This window comes from Poecilia reticulata, chromosome 20, assembly GCF_904066995.2.
Source record: "Poecilia reticulata chromosome 20, P_reticulata-male-v2, whole genome shotgun sequence".
Taxonomy (NCBI): Eukaryota; Metazoa; Chordata; class Actinopteri; order Cyprinodontiformes; family Poeciliidae; genus Poecilia; species Poecilia reticulata.
The window spans coordinates 12,614,239-12,634,053 of record NC_088849.1 but is presented as its reverse complement, the minus strand read 5'-3'; the positions used below and the strand labels follow the sequence as shown (position 1 = coordinate 12,634,053).

The following is a 19,815-nucleotide window of genomic DNA, read 5'->3' as shown; positions in this document are numbered from 1 at the left end:
CTCTGACCGTCGTACTGTAGGTCAGGGATGTCCAAGGTCAGTCCTCTAGGGCTGGTATCTAGCTCTTTTCCTTAATTTAACACACCTGAATTGAACGTCTTGCGACCAGGCCTTTGCCAAATATGAAGAGATAATTCAATAGTTTGAGCAGGAAGGAATTTAGGTAGGAAAACAGTGGATCTGTCCAGGCTCTGCTGTCTCGGACCAGGGTTCTCGGCCATTTGCTGCATGTCTTCCACTTCTCTCTCCTGTACAAAAAAGGCATAAAAAAATAGGTTTTAATTTTCTTGGATAACAAAGTGTTTTGTTTTTATGGCATTTCAGAAAAGTTGGAGTCAGAGCAGCAGGTTAAAGCTCTTCGGCCATAGAGACAAGCAGCAGCACAAGTCCCTCAGGGCCATTTTACAGAGCCTCAGGGACAGGGGCCCTTCACATCCAGTGCCTTGACCCAGCATCTGCCTCCAGCTCTAGGCCAAGCAAGGGCTGACACCCACCCTGCGTTCTCCACCCTCAGCCAACCTCAACAGCTGCACCTCACAGGAAAACATTAAAGGCTGTTTCTCTTTTTCACCATTAACCTTCAGTATTTCTTTCCTCAATGCACACATGTAAAAGCTGACTTAGCATTTGGTGTATCTGCCTTAAAATCTGCAAACAATCCTCATGCTACATACAACTCACAGAATATATATAAATATATATTCATCTGTACAGACAAAGAAGAATGCATTACCGTTCTATATCTGTTTGCGGTGTTGTTACTAAATGTAAGATGAAGCTGTGGAAAGATTGTGTGAGACTCTCTGTGATTCAGTATTATCAAAAGACCGGACAGTTTTTATGCTGTCTTGTGTTTTTAGTTCCCAAGTAAACTGGTAAAAAGAAAACAGGTATTTATCCACCCTCCAACTCCCATAAATTTTTTTCTTTTTTTTTTTTTCATTTTTCATTTTACACACTTATATCAGACGGCGGTTACACTTAAACCTTTAGTATTTCAACAATTTAAAATCAGATCATTGCACTCACAGTACCTGAAAACAGTGTTTAAGATATGCAAAGTATCTGGGCCAAAACGTGGAAGAACTTTTCCTACCACTGCAACGTGCAGAAGCTAAAACAAATGGAAAGCACATTTGTGATATTGTTCAATCTACTGTTGATGTACAGATGAGAACGAAATATTCATATAATTGCAGTATAGTTTAGATGCCAATGTTCTAATTTCGGAGGAAGCTAATTGATATCCAGCATCCAGTTAAGTCAATGTTCCTTCAATAGCCAGTTATGTCGTGCTCCGTTCCTTCTATAAATTGTGAACACAGATCTGGGGTTCATATCACACCCCAGGTCAAATTTTTTCATGTGTCAAATTGGAAGACCAGTGGGATTTGTCGTATTGTCGTAGGCTATCTGTACTAATCTTTATTTTATGTGTTCAAACACTAAAGCAATGTGTTTCCAAACAGAAGTTTACAGTATGCTGTTGGTTTAATGAGAGAGAATCTGACAACAAGCTCATGAATAGTTTATAGCCAAGCATCTACTTTCACTGTATTTTATATGCATGGCAGCCATATTGGATATTGAGCTCAGGGCGATTTGTTGATCTTCAATTCTCCAAAACAAAATTTTCCCTTCTTAGGGTGTTCTTATTGTATTTTTGTTTAAATTGTAACTCAAAAAAAATATCAAATTTCTTATTACAGCACTGCATAGAGGAAGGGGGAACCAGCTAGCTTAAGTTCAATATTATAGTTAATTGAAGAAAGTGGCTTTTGCTAAATACAACAAAGTAAAAGTAAGGTGAAATAAATAACTTATTCTACCATAATTAAATTCCAATGTGTCTTTCTTGAAGATCAATTGTATATGTAAACACGATTTATACTAAACTTGGTGAAGGCCAAGGAAGCTCTAACAGCCAGTTAGCTTTGCTATGCATGGGAAAAAGGGGAAGAGCCAACCTAAAGAGATGATGCAGATGAGATAGATAATATAAGTCCAGTATGTCTGACTTTAAGATCACTTTGAGTCTAGATATAGTGCATGCTAATTATACTGAAACAAATGGGCAGTCAGCAACTTAAGCAAATGAATTGTCATCAGTTAGCTTATCTATGCACACAGGAAGTGGGAAACAACTAGCCTAAATCTGATGTCGATGAAATAAAGATCTTATTCTACCATAGTTGGAGCCCAGTATGTCTTTAATCAGGGCGAATTTGGATCCACATAGAAAGTGTTATAAATACAATCATGTCTGTAGGTATCACAGCTAGTGACTCTCCATCTGTTGACTTAGCTAAGCATTAGCACTGATGAAGTAGGACACAAGCTAGTTCAATTAGCAAGACTATTTCTGTTGATGAAATAGACTAAATGCATAACGCATGATAATCTGCTGACAAAAAGTCAGCAACTAAAGCAAGAAATTAATTAATTTCTTGTTGGGTGGCCAAAAGTTGAAAAAGTGACTAGGCTTGGAAAAAAAAGCAACTGCGAATGACTTCAGGGTCTCCTTTTAGAAATGTTAAGCTAATGTGAATCTTTGGTTTCTTATTTTGTAAAATGGCAACAATTTACAACTGCCCTAAAATATATTCCTTAAATTAAAGTTGGAGCACTGATCGTTTTCAATGAATCCCAAACCAAAAAGAATTTTCTGCGTGATCTAAAACCAAGATGAACACGGTACCACTGAAATAATAATAATAATAATAATAATAATAATAATAATAATAATAATAACAACAACCTTAGTTTAACCAGGTTTGTCCCATTCAGCTCAAAAGATCTCTCTTAAAAAGACAGACAGTTGAAAAATTGAGGTCTGACGTTCAGTGAAAAAAATAAAGTTCTCTGTAGAATTTATTTTTACATTCTTTGTTTTCAACTTTGTGGCCTTTCTTTTTAAATAAAACATTTGTTTTTGTTGTATTCTTTTCCGGGTCATAGCTGAACATTTGTGTTGTAATCATAAAAATCTTGTTGAGATTTTTACACAACATCTAATGGGCTATATTATAAATGTCATGAAAACACGATTTTGTTACAAACAGTTTATTTTTGTACTTGCAGAACATTTTTATGCAATATCGCAGAAACAAGGACTATTACAAATTAAAGGCTTTTATCCTGTCCTCTAAGAACCCCTAATTAACTCTACCAGACTCGTGGTGATTCAAACTGCTTTCAGTGTAAGCCTTCATTTATCAGCAGTGGTGACATGAGTGTTACAAAAACAGGTTGCTACAAAAGGCATGTTTATAGTGGCCAGTGTGATTCACACTGGACTTGTATACTCCTTAGACACTAGATTTGAGAAGACTGCCTTTCATTCTGGGTAACTTTTCTTTACTCGGTGACGACTTACATAAATCAGAATCTGATTTAGCCATGCACTTGGTTGTTGTTTTTTTTTGCTTTGGCGAAATATAAAAACAGGGTTGGATGTCCTGATGGACTACATAAAAGATGCGATGATGCTCTGTGTGAATGCTCTTCCCTCTTCTATTAGTGACCTTTTCATCGCAGCCTTTCACATCTTTCAGTTTGCACACACTGATTCTGTACTTTTGTCGGTCTTGTTCTCCAAAAAGGTGTTGTAGTATAAAAAGCATGTTTCTGGTTTTATGGGATCGGTGTAAAGTTTTTCATGAAAAGCACATCTGCAAGGGTCCAATCATCGGTGTCCTGTATTTTTCTAATGTAAAGAACAATAATATGTCATCAAAAATGTTTGTTAATGTATGTATATGTGTTAAGAAGAGATGGATATTATATAGTGCAACATGTTTATTGCCCGGTCGGTTCTTTCAGTGTTGTGTGCAAGAGACTGTAAAAATTGCTATAACTTGTGAGGCTGGATTCATGCAGGAAGTTAAAATTATAGCTGTGAGACGCCAGCAATCTCATCTTGTACTGGGATTCTTGAAAATGAAAGTGAACGGCGTGGAAACAGACACTGCTTTTGTTCCTGTTTCAATCCAGTCTGAGCAACACTGTGCACAGCTCCAAAGGCGGGCCATTCACTTTTTTTTTTAATGTGTAATCGTTTGTTGCAATCCATATGAGATTTTGGGGAAAATATTAAAATGCAAAAAATACAGATTCTCTATGTGCCACAATACTCAGAAATAAAATGTATTATGAAATAAAATTTGCAAACTTGAAGGAAACATGTTTGGTTTGAAGTCAACATTTTGTTGTGCGTCCGCAAGCTCAAAAAACCGACACCGTTAACTGGTATCCTAACAACATTCTTATTTATTGATAAATATACATTGCGTTCTTTTACGTGTAGATACTTCATGGTGAATGAATTATGCACGTATGACTAACCTCATAGCTTACATTAAAAGAAATGAATGTACAACTTCAGTTGAGAGAATAAAAAAAAAGGTTTGTGGACAGAAGGCAAGAACATGGCATCATGGTAACCAAACATTTTCCTCTCCACTGATTACTTTTTCAAGGTTTTCCTTTTTTCTGAGGCTGTTGAGCAGCAGCTCCAAAGTCCTTAGGACAGGCTGCATCCCACTGTTTCCAAGAGCGTCCATGCTGCTGTGCCTCTTCCCAAAGCGCCCTATGGGTCGCACTCCACGGCCCACGTACCAGAACGGGTCTATCTCTGGACCTGGACAGTGTATTCAGACACCAACATCAGTAGGAGAAGGAAGTGAAACATGTCTGCGGTCATGAAAAAACAGGAAGCACATCGATAGAGTCTGTGGTTTCAACATATAAATAAATGGATCCTGACCAGATTCTGAATTTTGTTTTACAATCGAACCTCATTTGTTCATTTGGACTAAATGTTACATCTCAGGTTCTGCGTGTTAATATAAAATATATATATATATATATGTATATATATATATATATGTGTGTGTGTGTGTGTGTGTTTGTAAAAGAAAACAAAAGTAGAAAACTAAACACAACCCCTTAAACTTAAAATAAATATTGAAATTAAGTGGAAAGAGCTTTCTTCGCATAATAAATTTCTATTTAGTACTAAATGTCTCATTTAGAAAAAATGGCAAGATAAAGTATGAACATAAAGGTATGCAAAAGAGAAAAATTAGAGACAAAAAAACAGCATAATAATCTTTCTGCAAGAACATTCAAAGTTGTTGCAATAAAAAAGAGGATGACAAAAATAGTAATTGTGTAACATTTAAAATGTTTTCGATTTAATTTCTAAAATGTAGCTTGTAACATCTTACCTGAAGAACACATTGCATTGTCAATACTACCATCGAAACTATTAAAATAAAGTTTTTTTGTTTATTAAACAAAGGAAATAGAAAAAGTAGGTGATTTCCACACCACCACTCTGTGCATCTCATTACTGTGTAAAGCAGCTCAGATCAGGTGATTGAATTGGGTTTATACTTTACATTTACTAAAATGTAACTTTTTACATATGTATTTCTTTGCTAAATAAAAAAAATCAAACGTTTTCATACATACTCAAGGAATATCTTTTTTTTTTTTAAACTTAAGCTATAGAATACAAGATTTCAATTAACGGGATGAATAAAAAGAAAGAGAGAGAGAAATAGGTAGAATGATGAATAATAATCTCAAAAACCAGATTTGCTGCTCCACCACGTCTGTTTGGTGACAGATAAAACAGTAGCAACTGCAGTTAAATAGGGAGACAGACATCAGTTACTTCTACTTACTTCTGTTGTCTACGTTGTGAACGATGTGGAAGTCGTGCTCCACCGTGGTGCTCTGAGCGCGGCTGAAGCTGGAGGACAGCAGCAGGAGCAGCGTCAGAGTCGCGGGCAGCCAGCGGCTCGTCAGGATGCACTGCCGGACAGCAGCGTCTCTCCCAGGCAGCATGCTGGGGTTGGGGGAGTCGGTCAAGGCACTGAGGGGGACTGAAGGGCACTGCTGATTAACCTCGGCTGTACTTAGGGACATGCAAAGAAATACACAGCAATTCATTTTGTCATCAAACTCGGTTTGCTCAGGTAGGAATAAATTAGAAAATTGACAAATACAACTACATCAAACATTATCTTTTCATTTATATTTACCTTTTATTCTTTGATTTTATTTTTGTTTTTAAGGGATTTGTCTCTCGAGACTCTCTGTGACAAATTTATAGAGAAGCAAATCCATTTTGAGCTTCTTAAAGTACATGTCCACGAATTTGTTTGGCGGTAGGTAATAAAATCCATAAAATCATTACCGAGAAGCACTTACCAAGATCTTTGGTGATGAACTGAGGTCAGTTTCTTGAGGTCTGGATTTGTTTTCTGAACAGCAACGTCCCCAGCTTATATAGCCACGCTGAGGTCGTCGGATGATGAATCAAGAACGTCAGTTACCCCGAGTGATTGCAGAGTAGATCACGGTATGCGAGCATCACCCCTCCCCTTGTTCTCCTCCTCCCACTCCCTGAAACCCCTCGTCTCTTTGAGAAAAATCTCCTGGCGTCTGTCACGCAGCAAAGCCGTCCATCAAGGAGTCTGTGACATGTGGGTAACGTTAAATTAGTGAACATGGGGGTCACCCCAACAGCAGTGACCCAGGGCTGTGGTGGGTGGTTTCATGGCATCTTTCATCAATCAGCATCGTTGGAGGGAGCAAAACAGAACCATAAACTACCAGAATCTATCAAATTAGAGCTAGATACAGTGCCGAAAGTCCCAACAACTACACTGCTCAAAAAAATAAAGGGAACACTTTAACATTTAAGTGAACACTGAAGTGTTCCCTTTATTTTTTTGAGCAGTATACATCTGAAGAGCCCTTGTGACAAAACTTAGATGTCATTTGTTGCTTTAAAAAAAAAAGAGGATCAAGAAGCACAAAATTGGAGCAAATCCAAGAAGAAGTTGTCTGATTCTGATTTATGTGGATTGCTCTATTATCTGTGCTGGTGGGGCAAAGGAGTGAGTGAACAGTGTGTTGATGTGAAGTTAAAACCCCAGAGAGGGTACAAGAAAGAGAAATAATTTTGTTGTACAAAGGTATCTGTCAGGAGACGAAAACAAGGAAAACCAGCAGCAATTTAGATATAATGGAACCACACTGGAATCTTAAGTTTCTTAAGGTTTAGTTTAAAACAATACATCATCAAAAGGCATGAACAAGTGTAAAAAATTGAACTGGACTGAATTGTTTTATAACAGATTGAGTTGAAATATTTCTAATTGACTGATTTTGTTTTTGTCTGTATGATTCTGCTAAATTAAGTATGTACTTCTCTATTAAATATTAATGTATTGTTTTGTATAGTGTCTTAGTAAACTAAATATAATCTACTTTTACATAGTTCTGAACCTGAACAAAAGTATGCTGCTACAGATTGACCCAGTGGCCTAATGGATAAGGCATCAGTCTCCAGAGCTGGGGATTGTGGGTTCAAATCCTACCTGGGTTACAGAGACTTAATTTGTAACTTTAAAACAATTACACAAACTGTAGGGCGTGTACTCCAGGTATTTAGAGAATGTTGGCAAACCAGCTTCAAGAAACTTTTACATCTCTGCTCCTCTGCAGGGAGGTGCTTTGTCTCCTTTACAGATGTACATTTGTCATGTGCAGAGAACATATTGCAACTAGAAAATTCCTGCAGAAATTTTAAAGGGGCATGCCAAAGTGTGCTCGTCGGCTTTGACGCAGCGCTATGATGTTAAAAATTAGCATTAATGCTAAAGAAAGCTGCAACGTAGTCAATAACCTTTGGAGAGGCAGAAGCATGTTTAATAAACTGTAGTTGTACCATTCATTATGTTAGAATTGATGCATAAGCTAAAATTAGCCAATATGCTAATGTTAGCTTAAATGCTGGCAGTAGCATGTGGAGCAACACGACCATGTTTTAATTTTACTACTCTATTCAGTATACTAAACATGTCTAATTAATGAGAAAATTAGGTAAAAGCTAACTTTAGGTAAAAGTGCTAGTGCACTAGTCATAGACAGTGAAATGCTAACTTTTGTACAAATGCTAATGAACTGCCTTGCTGAGCATCACCGCTCTTTTCCTACGAATCCTCTTCTGCTCTCTCTGTCAGGTTTGTGATCTGTAGCATCGCAGGCGCTGCGTCTGTGCCGCTGGTTCCTTAAAGGAGCAGCGACGTTATTTTCTGTCCATAGACTTTTAATCAACTATTTATTCTTATTTATGTCAGATTTTAACATGGGGGACATATGTGTAATGGTTATAGTCTTGAATCAGTAGTATAATGCTGAAAACACAAGCAGTTGTACATACCAGTAAACCCTACAGTGCAGTCCTGGGGAGCTGCAGTTCCAGACACTGTTCTGTTGCTATGGTAATTAATCCCCTGCAGCTGTGAGAGCCAAAGAGCGGGAAAATCCTCTTCAGACACAGTTTCTATACTTGGGAGACACCAGGCGTCAGTCTGAAGGACCCTGACAAAAAGCATAAGCCCTAGCAAATTTTTGTAAACATTGTACATGAGCAGGCATGTGTATCTATGTTATGACCAACTTTCAGACCAATAGGGCGATATTTATGCCTGTGAGGGGGATTTAAAAAGGGTTTTTGAGTCAGCCATAAACAGTCCTGTGTGTGTGTTTCATAGAGAAAGATTACTGATTCTGTGAGACACAAAATCTCAAATTTTTTCGTTTTTATTAATTTATGTAATCATTTTAACTCCGATCCCCAATAAAAATAATAGCAATAATGCCGGCATCGAGCCGCACGATTTGATACCACTTTTGTGGGTGGGCACGCAGCGGTACGAGCCGCATTAACGGTGACGGAAGAATAATAAATACTAGAAAATTCCTGCAGAAATTTTAAAGGGGCATGCCAAAGTGTGCCCGTCGGCTTTTGACGCAGCGTTATGATGTTAAAAATTAGCATTAAGCAATCATGCTTAAGAAAGCTTCAGTGTGGTCAATAACCTGCGGGGAGTCAGAAGCATGTTTTCTTAAGCTGTACTCGTACGGTAGTATGAGCATTTTTGCTCATTTTAGTATGTTGCATAAGCTAAAATGAGCCAAAATGCTAACAATAGCATGAATGCTATTGGAGCATCAGTAGCATGTTGTCTGTCATTACTTGCGTCACACATGGCAGACCAATCCTTGCTCCGACCAAGCTTCCAACCAACAAAAAAACCTGACCTGTGTAACAGGTCACAAACACGAAAAAAGTCTTTTTAAATCCTGAAATTATTCAAATAAATTCTTCATAAACCCAATATATTACCCGGATAACAGTTTATATATTAACCTGATAACAGTTTATGACGGAGTATTTCCTTGCAAACGGCTACGTTTTTAGCCTTAGCTCTCTGCTAAAAGGAAAAGTACAACACGATGAAAATGTAAGAAAATAAAAACAAAACTCACCAAAACCGATGTAACTTAGTTCTCATTAAATCCCAGTCAGTTTTCGACCAGGTAATTTATGTTTTCTCAACTATATTAAGCGTTTCCGTTCATCACCGCTCTTTTCCTACGAATCCTCTTCTGCTCTCTGTCAGGTTTGTGATCTGTAGCATCACCCAGGCGCCGCGTCTGTGCCGCTGGTTCCTTAAAGGAGCAGCGACGTTATTTTCTGTCCACAGACTTTTAATCAACTATTTATTCTTATTTATGTCAGATTTTATCATGGGGGACATATGTGTAATGGTTATAGTCTTGAATCAGTAGTATAATGCTGAAAACACAAGAAGTTGTAAATACCAGTAAACCCTACAGTGCAGTCCTGGGTAGCTGCAGTTCCAGACACTGTGTTCTTCTGTTGCTATGGTAATTAATCCCCTGCAGCTGTGAGAGCCAAAGAGCGGGAAAATGCTCTTCAGACACAGTTTCTATACTTGGGAGACACCAGGCGTCAGTCTGAAGGACCCTGACAAAAAGCATAAGCCCTAGCAAATTTTTGTAAACATTGTACATGAGCAGGCATGTGTATCTATGTTATGACCAACTTTCAGATCAATAGGGCGATATTTATGCCTGTGAGGGGGATTTAAAAAGGGTTTTTGAGTCAGCCATAAACAGTCCTGTGTGTGTGTTTCATAGAGAAAGATTACTGATTCTGTGAGACACAAAATCTCAAATTTTTTCGTTTTTATTAATTTATGTAATCATTTTAACTCCAATCCCCAATAAAAGTAATAGCTCCCTTCTCGGGTACGAGCCGCACGTTTTGATACCACTTTTGTGGGTGGGTACGCAGCGGTACGAGCCGCATTAACGGTGACGGAAGAATAAATATATAATAATAATAATAAAGAGGCGTTCTATTGGGTGTAGAACAATAGGTGCCTGCCATGCAATGCATGGAGGCAGTACTGACTTGCTTCGCAAGTCAGTACTGCTCTCCTTATGCATTGCTATGGCATGCCCCTAATAAAACATATGCAAAACAGAGATGCAATAATCCAAAGATACATACCTGGGGATGTGCAGCATACACATGTCTCTGAATAATAAAACTGATTTGATTTAAGGCTGGGAGTGCTTATTGGAACAACAAAGGTCATACCTGATTGGTTCATTGTCGTGAACAGGTGTGACATCTCCTGACTGGCACAGAAATCTAATAAGGCTCGGCTGGTGCTTAGTCACTACAAAAACATTTAAACAGCGATACCTGATAAAAGAAGGCTGTTTCGAATGCATAGAGTTAATGCACTTAATTTATAACATTATGTTGTTTCTTCCTAACTTAAGCATCTTATTGAGGAGCCATGAGAGCCTTAAGGAACACATTGTTGATAAAAAAAAATTAAAAAAAAACATGCCTGTAGGAGGGTTAACAACTTGACCTTTTTAACCTATGTGATTTATAGCATTCCCCTTTCATGCTACAGTATATTTTGTTAACTGCCTCATACGTCATAGCTCCCACAGCGTGTGGGTGGGGACGTTCACTAACCACATTTTGTGGTGCACTTACTTTCTTAAATCCAATTGTAGGAAAGTTAGTGACAAACACAAAACATTGCAAATAGAATGTTGTGCTGCTAAGCATTACATGGAAAAACCTGAAGTTTTACTCATTGTTTGATGAGTCTTTACATGTGTACAGGCTGATGATTTTCTCCTCACAACTCATGTAAACTGAGATTAGATTAGATTAGATTAGATTAGATTAGATTAGATTAGATTAGATTAGATTAGAATATTACATCTGACCAGTAGAAAACAATTTTAATGCAAAAATTTGAGGTTAATAAAAATTATGTTTAGTATTTACTTAAAGGTATAAATATTCAGATGAAAAAAATCATTGATAAAATCTGCAATCATTATTGTTCACATTATCAATAATTATTTAATTGTTTAGTTAATTATCAAATCATGGAATAACTCATGAAATAAAATAAATACATATTTGACCGGTCAGCGTGCTCAGCAAAGGGCACAAGGACATAATTCAACATGAGCCCTCAGGTCGTAAAACTAAAATTGTTTTTATCATTTATTTAAACTTATACAAATAAACTTGATTTACTTATTCACATCATTGCAGACCAATTACATTTTCAGTAGTTAATCTTACTGAGTGACTGTGATGGGTATGACTGACAATTGAGTTATGATTTGCTGGAACACAAGGCCATAAACTAATTCTGTTAAGGTAAATAGCTAAACCATTGTATTTGGTTTTAACATTAACTACATATGTTTATGTTTATGTTTATTTTATTCATTCATTTCATTTAGTACAAAAAAAAACAAACAATCTAACACATGTTTTGGTATACTAAAAAATACATCTCAAAGATACATCTGAAGTTACTACATATAAATTTTAATAAATGCAATTATGTAAGTAATAAATTATCATCACTGTATAATTGTTGATCAAATAATTAATTATGTATTAATTGGTTTATATATATGGCCTATTTAGTTCAAATTTAATTTAAATTATGAACTTTATAAATATTTACACGATGACTTATTAAATGTGTCCCTTTTGGACCTCCATACCAATGCCCATAAATGTTTTATAAATTGGGTGTTTTGCTGCCCCCTTGTGTTGGAAAAAAAAGCACACATCCTGTCGAACATGCGCAGTGGAAGAGAAAGCAAACGCAATAACAAAACAGCTTCAGAAGTAGCAAACTATCGCTGTACTCTTTGTCAGGACGGTTTAGTGTGAAAGTATCCAGTTAAATAATACAAAGATTCGATATCTGCCTGGACGGTGATTCGGCTGAAGAGAAGAAGAACGCAGAAGTGAAAGTCGACCTTGTTTTTCTACTTTTTTTTGGAAGTGCCTTTACACACTTGTTTCCTGTTAAATACTCGGCAACAAGGTACACTGAGAAATGTGAAAGGAGCGCTTCGCTACACGGAACAGGAGGCTACACACCCACGGGACTCCTGAGTGTTTTTGTGTTTGCTACATGAGTCTGTCGGCGTGATGTCGCTAAGTTCAGGCGGCTGGACTCACAGCCCCGGCCTCACGCCGGACCAGTCCACCGCCCTCACCGGCAGCTATGAAGCCTCGCAGGCACAGCCTGGCTACCAGACCGTCCTCATGTCGGTTCGGGTCTCGGTGTGCCATTCCGGGGTTCGTCCGCTGTGTCTTCCGGGAGCTGGTGATGAGTCACTCCGTCTGCAACTGAGCATGGACCCGGGGAAATCCGGGGAATTCCGGCTGGCGATACAGAGCACCAGCGGGACCGGCCAGAGTGTGGTGAGTTCACAGTGACGATGAGGGACTTTTGGGTTTTGTTTTGACCGGCAAAGGTTTTCACACGAAATAAGTACAAATAAAGGAATGTTTTTATTTTTGTCGCAACACTATGACATACACAAAAACTCAAAACAATTAAATAGTGGAGCAGAAGTTAAACTGTCTGGTTCGAGATCAAAACTGTGTAATGACCGCAGCTATGCACTAAATATAAACAGAATTGTAAATAAACACATGTTCAAATTGATATCCTTACTTTTATTTAAAACATTTATTTGTTTAACTGACACTATTAGCCCCCCGTATTCTGTCCCCTGCCGTGTTTTTAAAACCATCTGAATTATCTATCATCTTTTTTTTTTTCTAGAAAAGTAATCTAACACTCTATAGTGCTTTGATCTATATTAGAACAGAGCGTTATCAGTAAAGCCTGTAATTACGGTACTGTCTCTGAATATTGTCACAATATTAATTAAAACATGTCTTCCTGGCTCTTCTCTTTCTGTCCCCCAATCACAGGCTCCCCACCACCACTCTCCCTCAGCTTTAGCTAAAAATACACATCAACTCTGGGCAGCTAGGGCAAAGTCTATCCAAAAGATAGATATGGCACCTGAAATGTAATATCCTACCAAATGTTTCATCCAAGCATTCCTTTGCAGTCACAGCATTGCACATGTTAATATTGTGAGAGCAATTCAATATATTGTGTAGCTCTAAGCCATTACATTGTACCTCAGGCTTTCTAAATGGAGCTGTCCTACACGTTCTACAGTTTCTAACAGGTTTTTTTTTTTCTAATATTGTCCTGTATTTAGTTCCATCCATCTTCCAATCAACTCTGACCTGCTTCCCTTTTCCTTGCTGTTAGAAAGTAACCCCACAGCGTGATGTCATTGTTTTTAGTCTATGCTTCTGTAAAAATACATCCTTAAAGTTGATACAGAGACCTCCGTTAGTGGATACAACGCAGCTATTATTGATAGAAACTGTCTTCATCTTTGTTTTCAGTTACATCTCGTATGTATTCATATTTTATGCTCTAATTATGTTGAAGTTTATTTACTAAATCTCTAGTCAGGAGTTATTGCTGCCTGAAGACTTGTGAATAGCCATTATTTTGCAAGAAAATAAACACGTTTGCTTGGAAAAGTTTATTTTTCTGAAAAGAAAAGGCATAGTAAATGGATTTATAAGTTCTTGTGAGAGATTAGAGATCACAGGCTAATAAGAAAGTGTCCAGGCTAGCTATGCAGTGTTTACTAGCAGCCTACTTTATGGAAAAAAAGGTTTTGGTCATTTAATGACGTTTAGTTGACGTACCGGATTAGAAAATTGCTGGAATGTGACTTCCCTTTCTGTTTTTGTGCGCACACGTTCGTCTCTCATCGTCTCTTCCTCTTCCACCTTGTTTGCAGACCATAAACGAATTTGATTTAAGATCCATAAATTACGAAGTGAAGTCGCCAAAGTGCCACGAGCTGATATCGGTGGCGCCTCCGTGCGACCGCATCAGCTTCAACTTCAGCAGCGAGCAGGAGGCTGAGGGATGGGCCACCGTGGTCATGTCCTCGCTGAGGGAAGCACATCGAGGTCAGTCGCCCGTCTCTGCGCACGCCGACGGCTTTAGTTGAGGCTAAATGAATGAGCAGAACCAAGAGTTCAACTTCCCCTCTCTGCAGTGGGATTTCACTCCTTTCTGAAGCATTGACAGGATGTAGTTTCCGCCTAAGCGTTTCTAATCTGCCCTTTCCGTAACAAATTACCTTTTTTTTTTTTTTTGTGAGTGTGAATATATTTGCTGACTTCAGTTTGCGTTTTGAATGCACCTACATAATTTGCACATGTTGTCATTTTGCCATTACGTTGCTGAAAGCATCTTGAAGAACCTGTTTTTTTGTGGATAATTGTTGCTCCAAGCTTCTGAGGAAATCACAGACTGACGAGGGCTCGGTGTTTTTTCCCTTTGTCAAAGTCAGTTGTTAACAGTGTATAGACTGAAAAAAAATGTCATTTCCTAAAAAAAAACCCAACAAGCTCAGAGCAATAATTAAGCTCAAAAAAATCTAATTTTATGTTGTTGTTTTTTTAGCTGCAGATGATGCAAATGATAAAGAGAGCACTGAATAAATACTGTTATTGTATTTCAGGCAATAAAGCAATTATTTTATTATCTAAAAAATTTATTGAATTTGTTGGCATCTTTTAATATATTTGTAGGTGGTTAAATGAAAAATCAGCTGAATGTGCCCAAAAAAAACAATTTATTTGGATAAACGGCAGAATAATCAATAGAATAATTGATTACTAAAATGATCCTTTGTTGCAACCCCAAGTTTAAAATACCTAGAATTGGAAGCAATGCTCTGGTATCAAAGTCAGACGTGTTGCTTAATTTCGTGTAAACTTTTTGTAGAAAATTAGATGCTACATTTATTGTGGTAAATATTAAATGGTGGCTTTCAAAAGTATTCAAATCCCTTGATCTCTGGATTTTATGCAATAAACCAACACGCAGTTAGAAGGAAAAGAAAATAGTGCAGGACTGGAACATTATTATGCAGATAAAAATCTGATGAACAGATGCACATTATTTGACTTTTCTGCTTTCGTGTATTTGTTGCTTCTTTCTAGTTGTCTGTACTTTTGCTCTGACCGTCTCCTCTCCACATTGTCCACGCTTTCAGCCACACCTCAGCAAAACGGTCTACAGCACCTCTTCGACGGCCTCCATCTCCGGAATACCTCGGCTTTACAGCAAACGGGTGTGCCAGAGTGAAACCTGTCCAGTTTGTGTAAATATCTGTCCATCTGCTCCTTTATTCATTTAACTCTTCATGTCTGCATTTCGTTGTTTAGAGGACGCTTGCATAGAGCTGAAAAAAGCCATCGAGGCAGGGGACATGCAGAGCGCTTCTGTCTTCGCCGCCTCTCTCGCCCGCAGACAGGCAGCCCTGAAGATCCAGCCCTCCACCAAAACCTATGAAGAAACTGAAATAAAGTAAATACGACTGCGACGATAATTTGATATGTGAAACCACAGTTGCTAATCCGTTATCTGCCGTTTGCTTTGTTTTAAAAACAGCTTAGCTGTTATTGTCGAGGATTCCTCCTCGTCTTGTTGCATCACTGTGAAAGTTTTCCCTCACATGACTGCTGCGTCGTTGAAGCAGCAGGTTTGTATCGAGCTCATCTCGTTCTCCTTACACACCATCTCTCTCTTTCTTTTTCTCTCTCTCTCCATCTAATGGTTAATAATAACAATTTTCTGTCGGCTTCGGCTCCTTTCCAGATGTTTCTCGAGTATGGCTTCCACCCGCGGGTCCAGCGCTGGGTGATCGGCCAGTGTTTGTGCGCCGACCTCCGAACCCTCGCGTCGTACGGCGTCCGTCAGGATGGTGACACGGCCTTCTTGTACCTCTTATCGGCCCGCCACTCTCGCCTGACCCTCCAGGTTCTGCAGAAGGACCAGGAGAACGCCCTCCTTCTCAGCCCTCCGTCGTCTTTTCAAAACCCCTCGCTCCCCGCTGCCTTCACAAACTGCCCCATCTCCCACGACGGGCGGCCATTTTCAACTCTACCTCCTAGACTCCGCAGGACCAGCGATAATGGTGAGAACGGGTCTCTGCTACACTAGATATGAATCGCCTGATCATGGTGATTAGGCAAGCTAAGATCCAGGCCAATACGAGATGAAAGAAGGTTCTGTGAAACAGACAAGGACCTGCAGCAGCCAATACGGTCTCTCTTTTGCTGTTAGCAATATTTTAAAGGGTGAAAAACAAGAGATTGTTGTGGGAAAACCTGGACTTATGAATTAGTACAGTTATTATATGTGTTAATGTTCCATTTTCTTTTCAAGAGTAGTTTTAATGAACCATTCATGTAGACTCATCGTGATAACTTTTGCTGGATGATAAATTGTTCCAGAAATGATTGTGATGAACATTAATATTGTTGTTTTGAGACTTATTTTCAAGTAATGTATCGATAGTGGCGTAATAATTCAAGTTCATCCTCTCAAAGACCAATAAGCTTTCATTTTGTAAAGAACACTGCAACTGGACATTTTAAATATCTAAAATAAAACACAACAACCACAAACAATAAGTAAAACCACAAATAAAACTGAATGTGATGTTTTTGTAAACCAATTTGCCCATCAAAAAGTATTAATCATCTGAGCTAATTTTATTTTGTCATGCTCAGTTGAGACTTAATTGAGAACAGTTTCATTGTTAAGGTTATTAAAAAATTTGAAGTCATTTGCAAAATCTTTCTTTCTCTCCTCTCCTGCAGGTGGCCTAGAGACACTGAACATCGGCAACATTGGAGATCAGATCAATTTCGAAATGCCTCGACTCAATCTCAACACGCCTTCTACCCAGGTAAGACACAAGGAGGTTTAGACACTTCTGATGGAAAGTATTCTCAGTTCCTGTGAAATCTAAACCGCACAGTATGCAGCATTTTGCATCTGGCCATGTGACCAGATGATTTAACATATTAATTGTGCCTGAGTGACTTGCGTACAATTATAGAAGGAATCTCGTTATACTAAAGTAAAAAGTATCTGCAAAAGTAATAGAAGAGACGATGCATAATTAAGAGAAATTGTTTTAAAGAATCTGTATTATGTATAGAATATTAGTCCTTGTGGTTTTTATTGTAGTTTTGTTATGATACAATTACAAACATTGTAATTACAGATTTTTTTTTTTAGATATTAGGATCAACGTTTCCTAAATGTTTGTCTTTAAAGAATCTGTAATCTGTTTCGGACTGAATGTTAACATCAGCAGCTGACAGAGTTTAGGAAATGAGGCAATTGAAAAGCTAGCACAGTGGTATTTTCAAAACCAAAGTGAATCGTCGTAGTTTTAAATATTGTCATTGTAGTGTAGCTGAGTCTTTATACGTTTTCTGTTTTCTACGTTTTAAAAAATACAGTTTTAATTGTTTTGCTTCAGGGTTGGTCGTGTCCATCTTGCACGTACATCAACAAGCCGACGCGGCCGGGCTGCGAGATCTGCAGCACAAACCGGCCTGAGAGCTACATTATCCCTGGAGGACACCAGCCGGACGCTCTGGAGCTCAGAAGGATCCTGCAGGAGAAGGAGTCAATCAGACAGTATCAGCAGGTAGGAAAATTACCCTCTTTAAATGTAACTCACCGACAGCCCTAGTGGTGTTTTCTTGCAGTTGCCTGCATGCAGGGACATGTTGTAACGGCTATGTGTGGTTGTCAACGGCTACGTAGATGCCTCGCCGATTTATATATAAGCAAACAAAAACACACCTTTCAAATGACATGCAACAAGTTGACATTGATTGAAGGCTGCCAGTGGAACTGAAACCATTCACTCACTCAGGTTGACTCTCTTCTCTTTTGTCTCTGTTTTTCTAAAGGAGAAAGGGAGAAGAGAGATGCTGAGGAGTGCTGGGCCTCATAACAACTCACTGCTGTTTAACCTGGACCAGGACTAATGAACATACTGACACACGCACACTCCACTGCAGATAACAGACTAGCGACTTAACAGCAAATCAGTAACCATGCCGAACCCGTTTAATGTATATACGAATACATACTTGAGTAAAAAAAATCCTGTTTTGTTGTTTTTGTTGCTTTTGCTGAAGTTTCATAGCTTTTAAATAGTTTGTTACCGACAAAAGCGTATCTAAACGTTATTTTTGTTTTAATGTTCATAGAAAGTAGTGCAGGCGATGCAATGCAGAATGCAAAGGTGTTGAAAATGTGCAAAAAATTTGTCTGCCTTAAAGTCAAACTTGACCGGCAAATGCTGATGAGTAACATCAAGTTATGTTTTTATGAGCTCCTTGGCACCTTTTGTTGCCAGTATGTTGAATGTATTAACCAGATTTTGCACTGTGGTTGTATTTACCTTGTGATACATCTGAAAATAAAAGGTTTTAAATGTTTGAGTGTGTTTGGACTTGATGTGTGAATGAGAAGATTAACGATAACATGTTCTTAATTCGTCTATTAAGTTCCTTTTACAAGAAAACTGGAAGTTTATAATTTACAGAGCATAGAGTTAATTCTTTATGCCACAATATTATTGGTTGAAGACTTTAGAGGATTTGTTTTCCTGATTTAAAAAAAAAAGTCTTGTAGAACTGCAGCCGTTTAAAACAGATGCCTGGTATGTATCAGTTACGAGTTAAAGCATTCTTGCAGGAGTCATATGGCCTTCCAGAAGAAGAGACTTTTTGCAGTTTGCAAGTTCCAAGACAAGGCCATGTTAGTTGGAGTTTTAGGCTTTGTCCCCAAAACTTGCACTTCCGCCCTTGTCTCCCTCAAATGGTTCGAGTGTGTAGTGTGTCCCAGTTTTCCGGAGTGGACTTTCACACTGAACTCTTAGCGCCTCTGATCCACACTTCAGCTAAGCCCACATCCAAACAGACTTCAATGAAGCGCATTACCCACAATTCATCCATTTATGTTGACATTTTCAGTTATAAGGCAGAAAGGATTTAAATAATTTTTGTTTTGCTATACTATACATGCGTGCATACTATTGAATTTTGCTCTGGATTCAAAAAGTCACAACAGAACAAATTTGAACAGCGACCAGTCTCGCCATTTCAGATGTCACAGTTACGACACAGATGCACAAGTCGATGTAACCCGTACTGCCCCAATTCTCCAATGTTTGCACGCTTGCGACCTGCACACTCGAACCCTTATCTTTATGTTACTTGGAGCCAAAAGGACGTACCTTATCTTCGACTAACTACACACTTCTCTGAGGGGCAAAAGCAGTAGCTTGTGGTGATGTTTCCAATTTCCTGAAAAGTCAAATACTCCTCGTCTTATGAATGTTTAATAACAGATCGGTCAATGCTTGGTGAAAATAATTCTTGCCAGATTGATGGGTGGATAGATACAGATGTGACTTGATTCGCCTATTAAATTAGCTTAGCAGTGTGATTAAAAACAGTGCTAACGCAAACTGCAATTCCTTCAGGCAAAGGAGCAGGAGCGAAGAGAGAACTTTGACCGGCTCGTGAAGATGGACGGTCAGGACCTGGTGCCCAATCCCGAGCCTGTGGATTGTAAGATCTGCTTCGTGGACCTGCAGTCGGGAGAAGGCGTCCTGCTGAGAGAGTGTCTCCACTGTTTCTGCAAGTGA

The 19,815-nt window shown here is 38.4% G+C and overlaps 3 protein-coding genes and 1 long non-coding RNA gene across 12 annotated transcripts in view; 2 read left to right on the top strand and 2 right to left on the bottom strand.

Moving 5' to 3' along the window:
* Positions 1-4,181, top strand: part of myripb (myosin VIIA and Rab interacting protein b) — a 114,650-nt gene extending 110,469 nt beyond the window's left edge. For all 4 annotated transcript variants that reach the window (XM_008438597.3, XM_008438598.3, XM_008438596.3 and 1 more), the window contains one exon: positions 325-4,181. In XM_008438597.3, coding sequence (XP_008436819.1) covers positions 325-368 — 44 coding nt within the window. In that variant the 3' untranslated portion in view covers positions 369-4,181. The remainder of the gene's footprint in view (positions 1-324) is intronic.
* A 65-nt stretch (positions 4,182-4,246) lies between these two features.
* On the bottom strand, positions 4,247-6,681 carry prlh2 (prolactin releasing hormone 2). 5 transcript variants are annotated; one of them, XM_017301946.2, is made up of 4 exons: positions 6,220-6,681; positions 6,051-6,104; positions 5,691-5,923; positions 4,247-4,639 (listed from the first exon to the last, which is right to left on the bottom strand). In XM_017301946.2, the coding sequence occupies exons 3-4, from the start codon at positions 5,851-5,853 to the stop codon at positions 4,434-4,436; spliced, it is 369 nt and encodes a 122-aa protein (XP_017157435.1). In that variant the 5' UTR covers positions 5,854-5,923; positions 6,051-6,104; positions 6,220-6,681; the 3' UTR covers positions 4,247-4,433. The 5 variants fall into 5 exon arrangements, with proteins under 5 accessions (XP_017157435.1, XP_008436817.1, XP_008436815.1 ...); XM_008438595.3 differs by having other exon boundaries at positions 5,691-5,918; XM_008438593.3 differs by lacking the exon at positions 6,051-6,104.
* Positions 6,682-12,009: 5,328 nt separating this feature from the next.
* Positions 12,010-19,815, top strand: part of shrprbck1r (sharpin and rbck1 related) — a 10,881-nt gene continuing 3,075 nt past the window's right edge. Inside the window, exons 1-9 of the mRNA XM_008438590.3 lie at positions 12,010-12,658; positions 14,077-14,251; positions 15,346-15,423; positions 15,518-15,659; positions 15,744-15,834; positions 15,951-16,269; positions 16,958-17,046; positions 17,629-17,799; positions 19,651-19,811. Of these exons, the coding sequence (XP_008436812.1) occupies positions 12,383-12,658; positions 14,077-14,251; positions 15,346-15,423; positions 15,518-15,659; positions 15,744-15,834; positions 15,951-16,269; positions 16,958-17,046; positions 17,629-17,799; positions 19,651-19,811 (1,502 nt within the window). The 5' untranslated portion in view covers positions 12,010-12,382. The remainder of the gene's footprint in view (positions 12,659-14,076; positions 14,252-15,345; positions 15,424-15,517; positions 15,660-15,743; positions 15,835-15,950; positions 16,270-16,957; positions 17,047-17,628; positions 17,800-19,650; positions 19,812-19,815) is intronic.
* LOC103482436 (uncharacterized) overlaps positions 17,660-19,815 on the bottom strand; it is a 12,392-nt gene continuing 10,236 nt past the window's right edge. For both annotated transcript variants that reach the window (XR_001776052.2, XR_536467.2), the window contains exons 3-5: positions 18,027-18,061; positions 17,833-17,922; positions 17,660-17,763 (exon numbers count right to left, since the gene is read on the bottom strand). This is a non-coding gene — a long non-coding RNA (uncharacterized LOC103482436). The remainder of the gene's footprint in view (positions 17,764-17,832; positions 17,923-18,026; positions 18,062-19,815) is intronic.

Bases quoted from the DNA above. Each gene is read 5' to 3' on its own strand.
- prlh2 (XM_017301946.2), bottom strand. From the start codon at position 5,853: ATGCTGCCTGGGAGAGACGCTGCTGTCCGGCAGTGCATCCTGACGAGC. The intron at 4,640-5,690 runs GTAAGTAGAAGT...TACACTGTCCAG, and splicing joins TCACAACGTAGACAACAGAA to GTCCAGAGATAGACCCGTTC.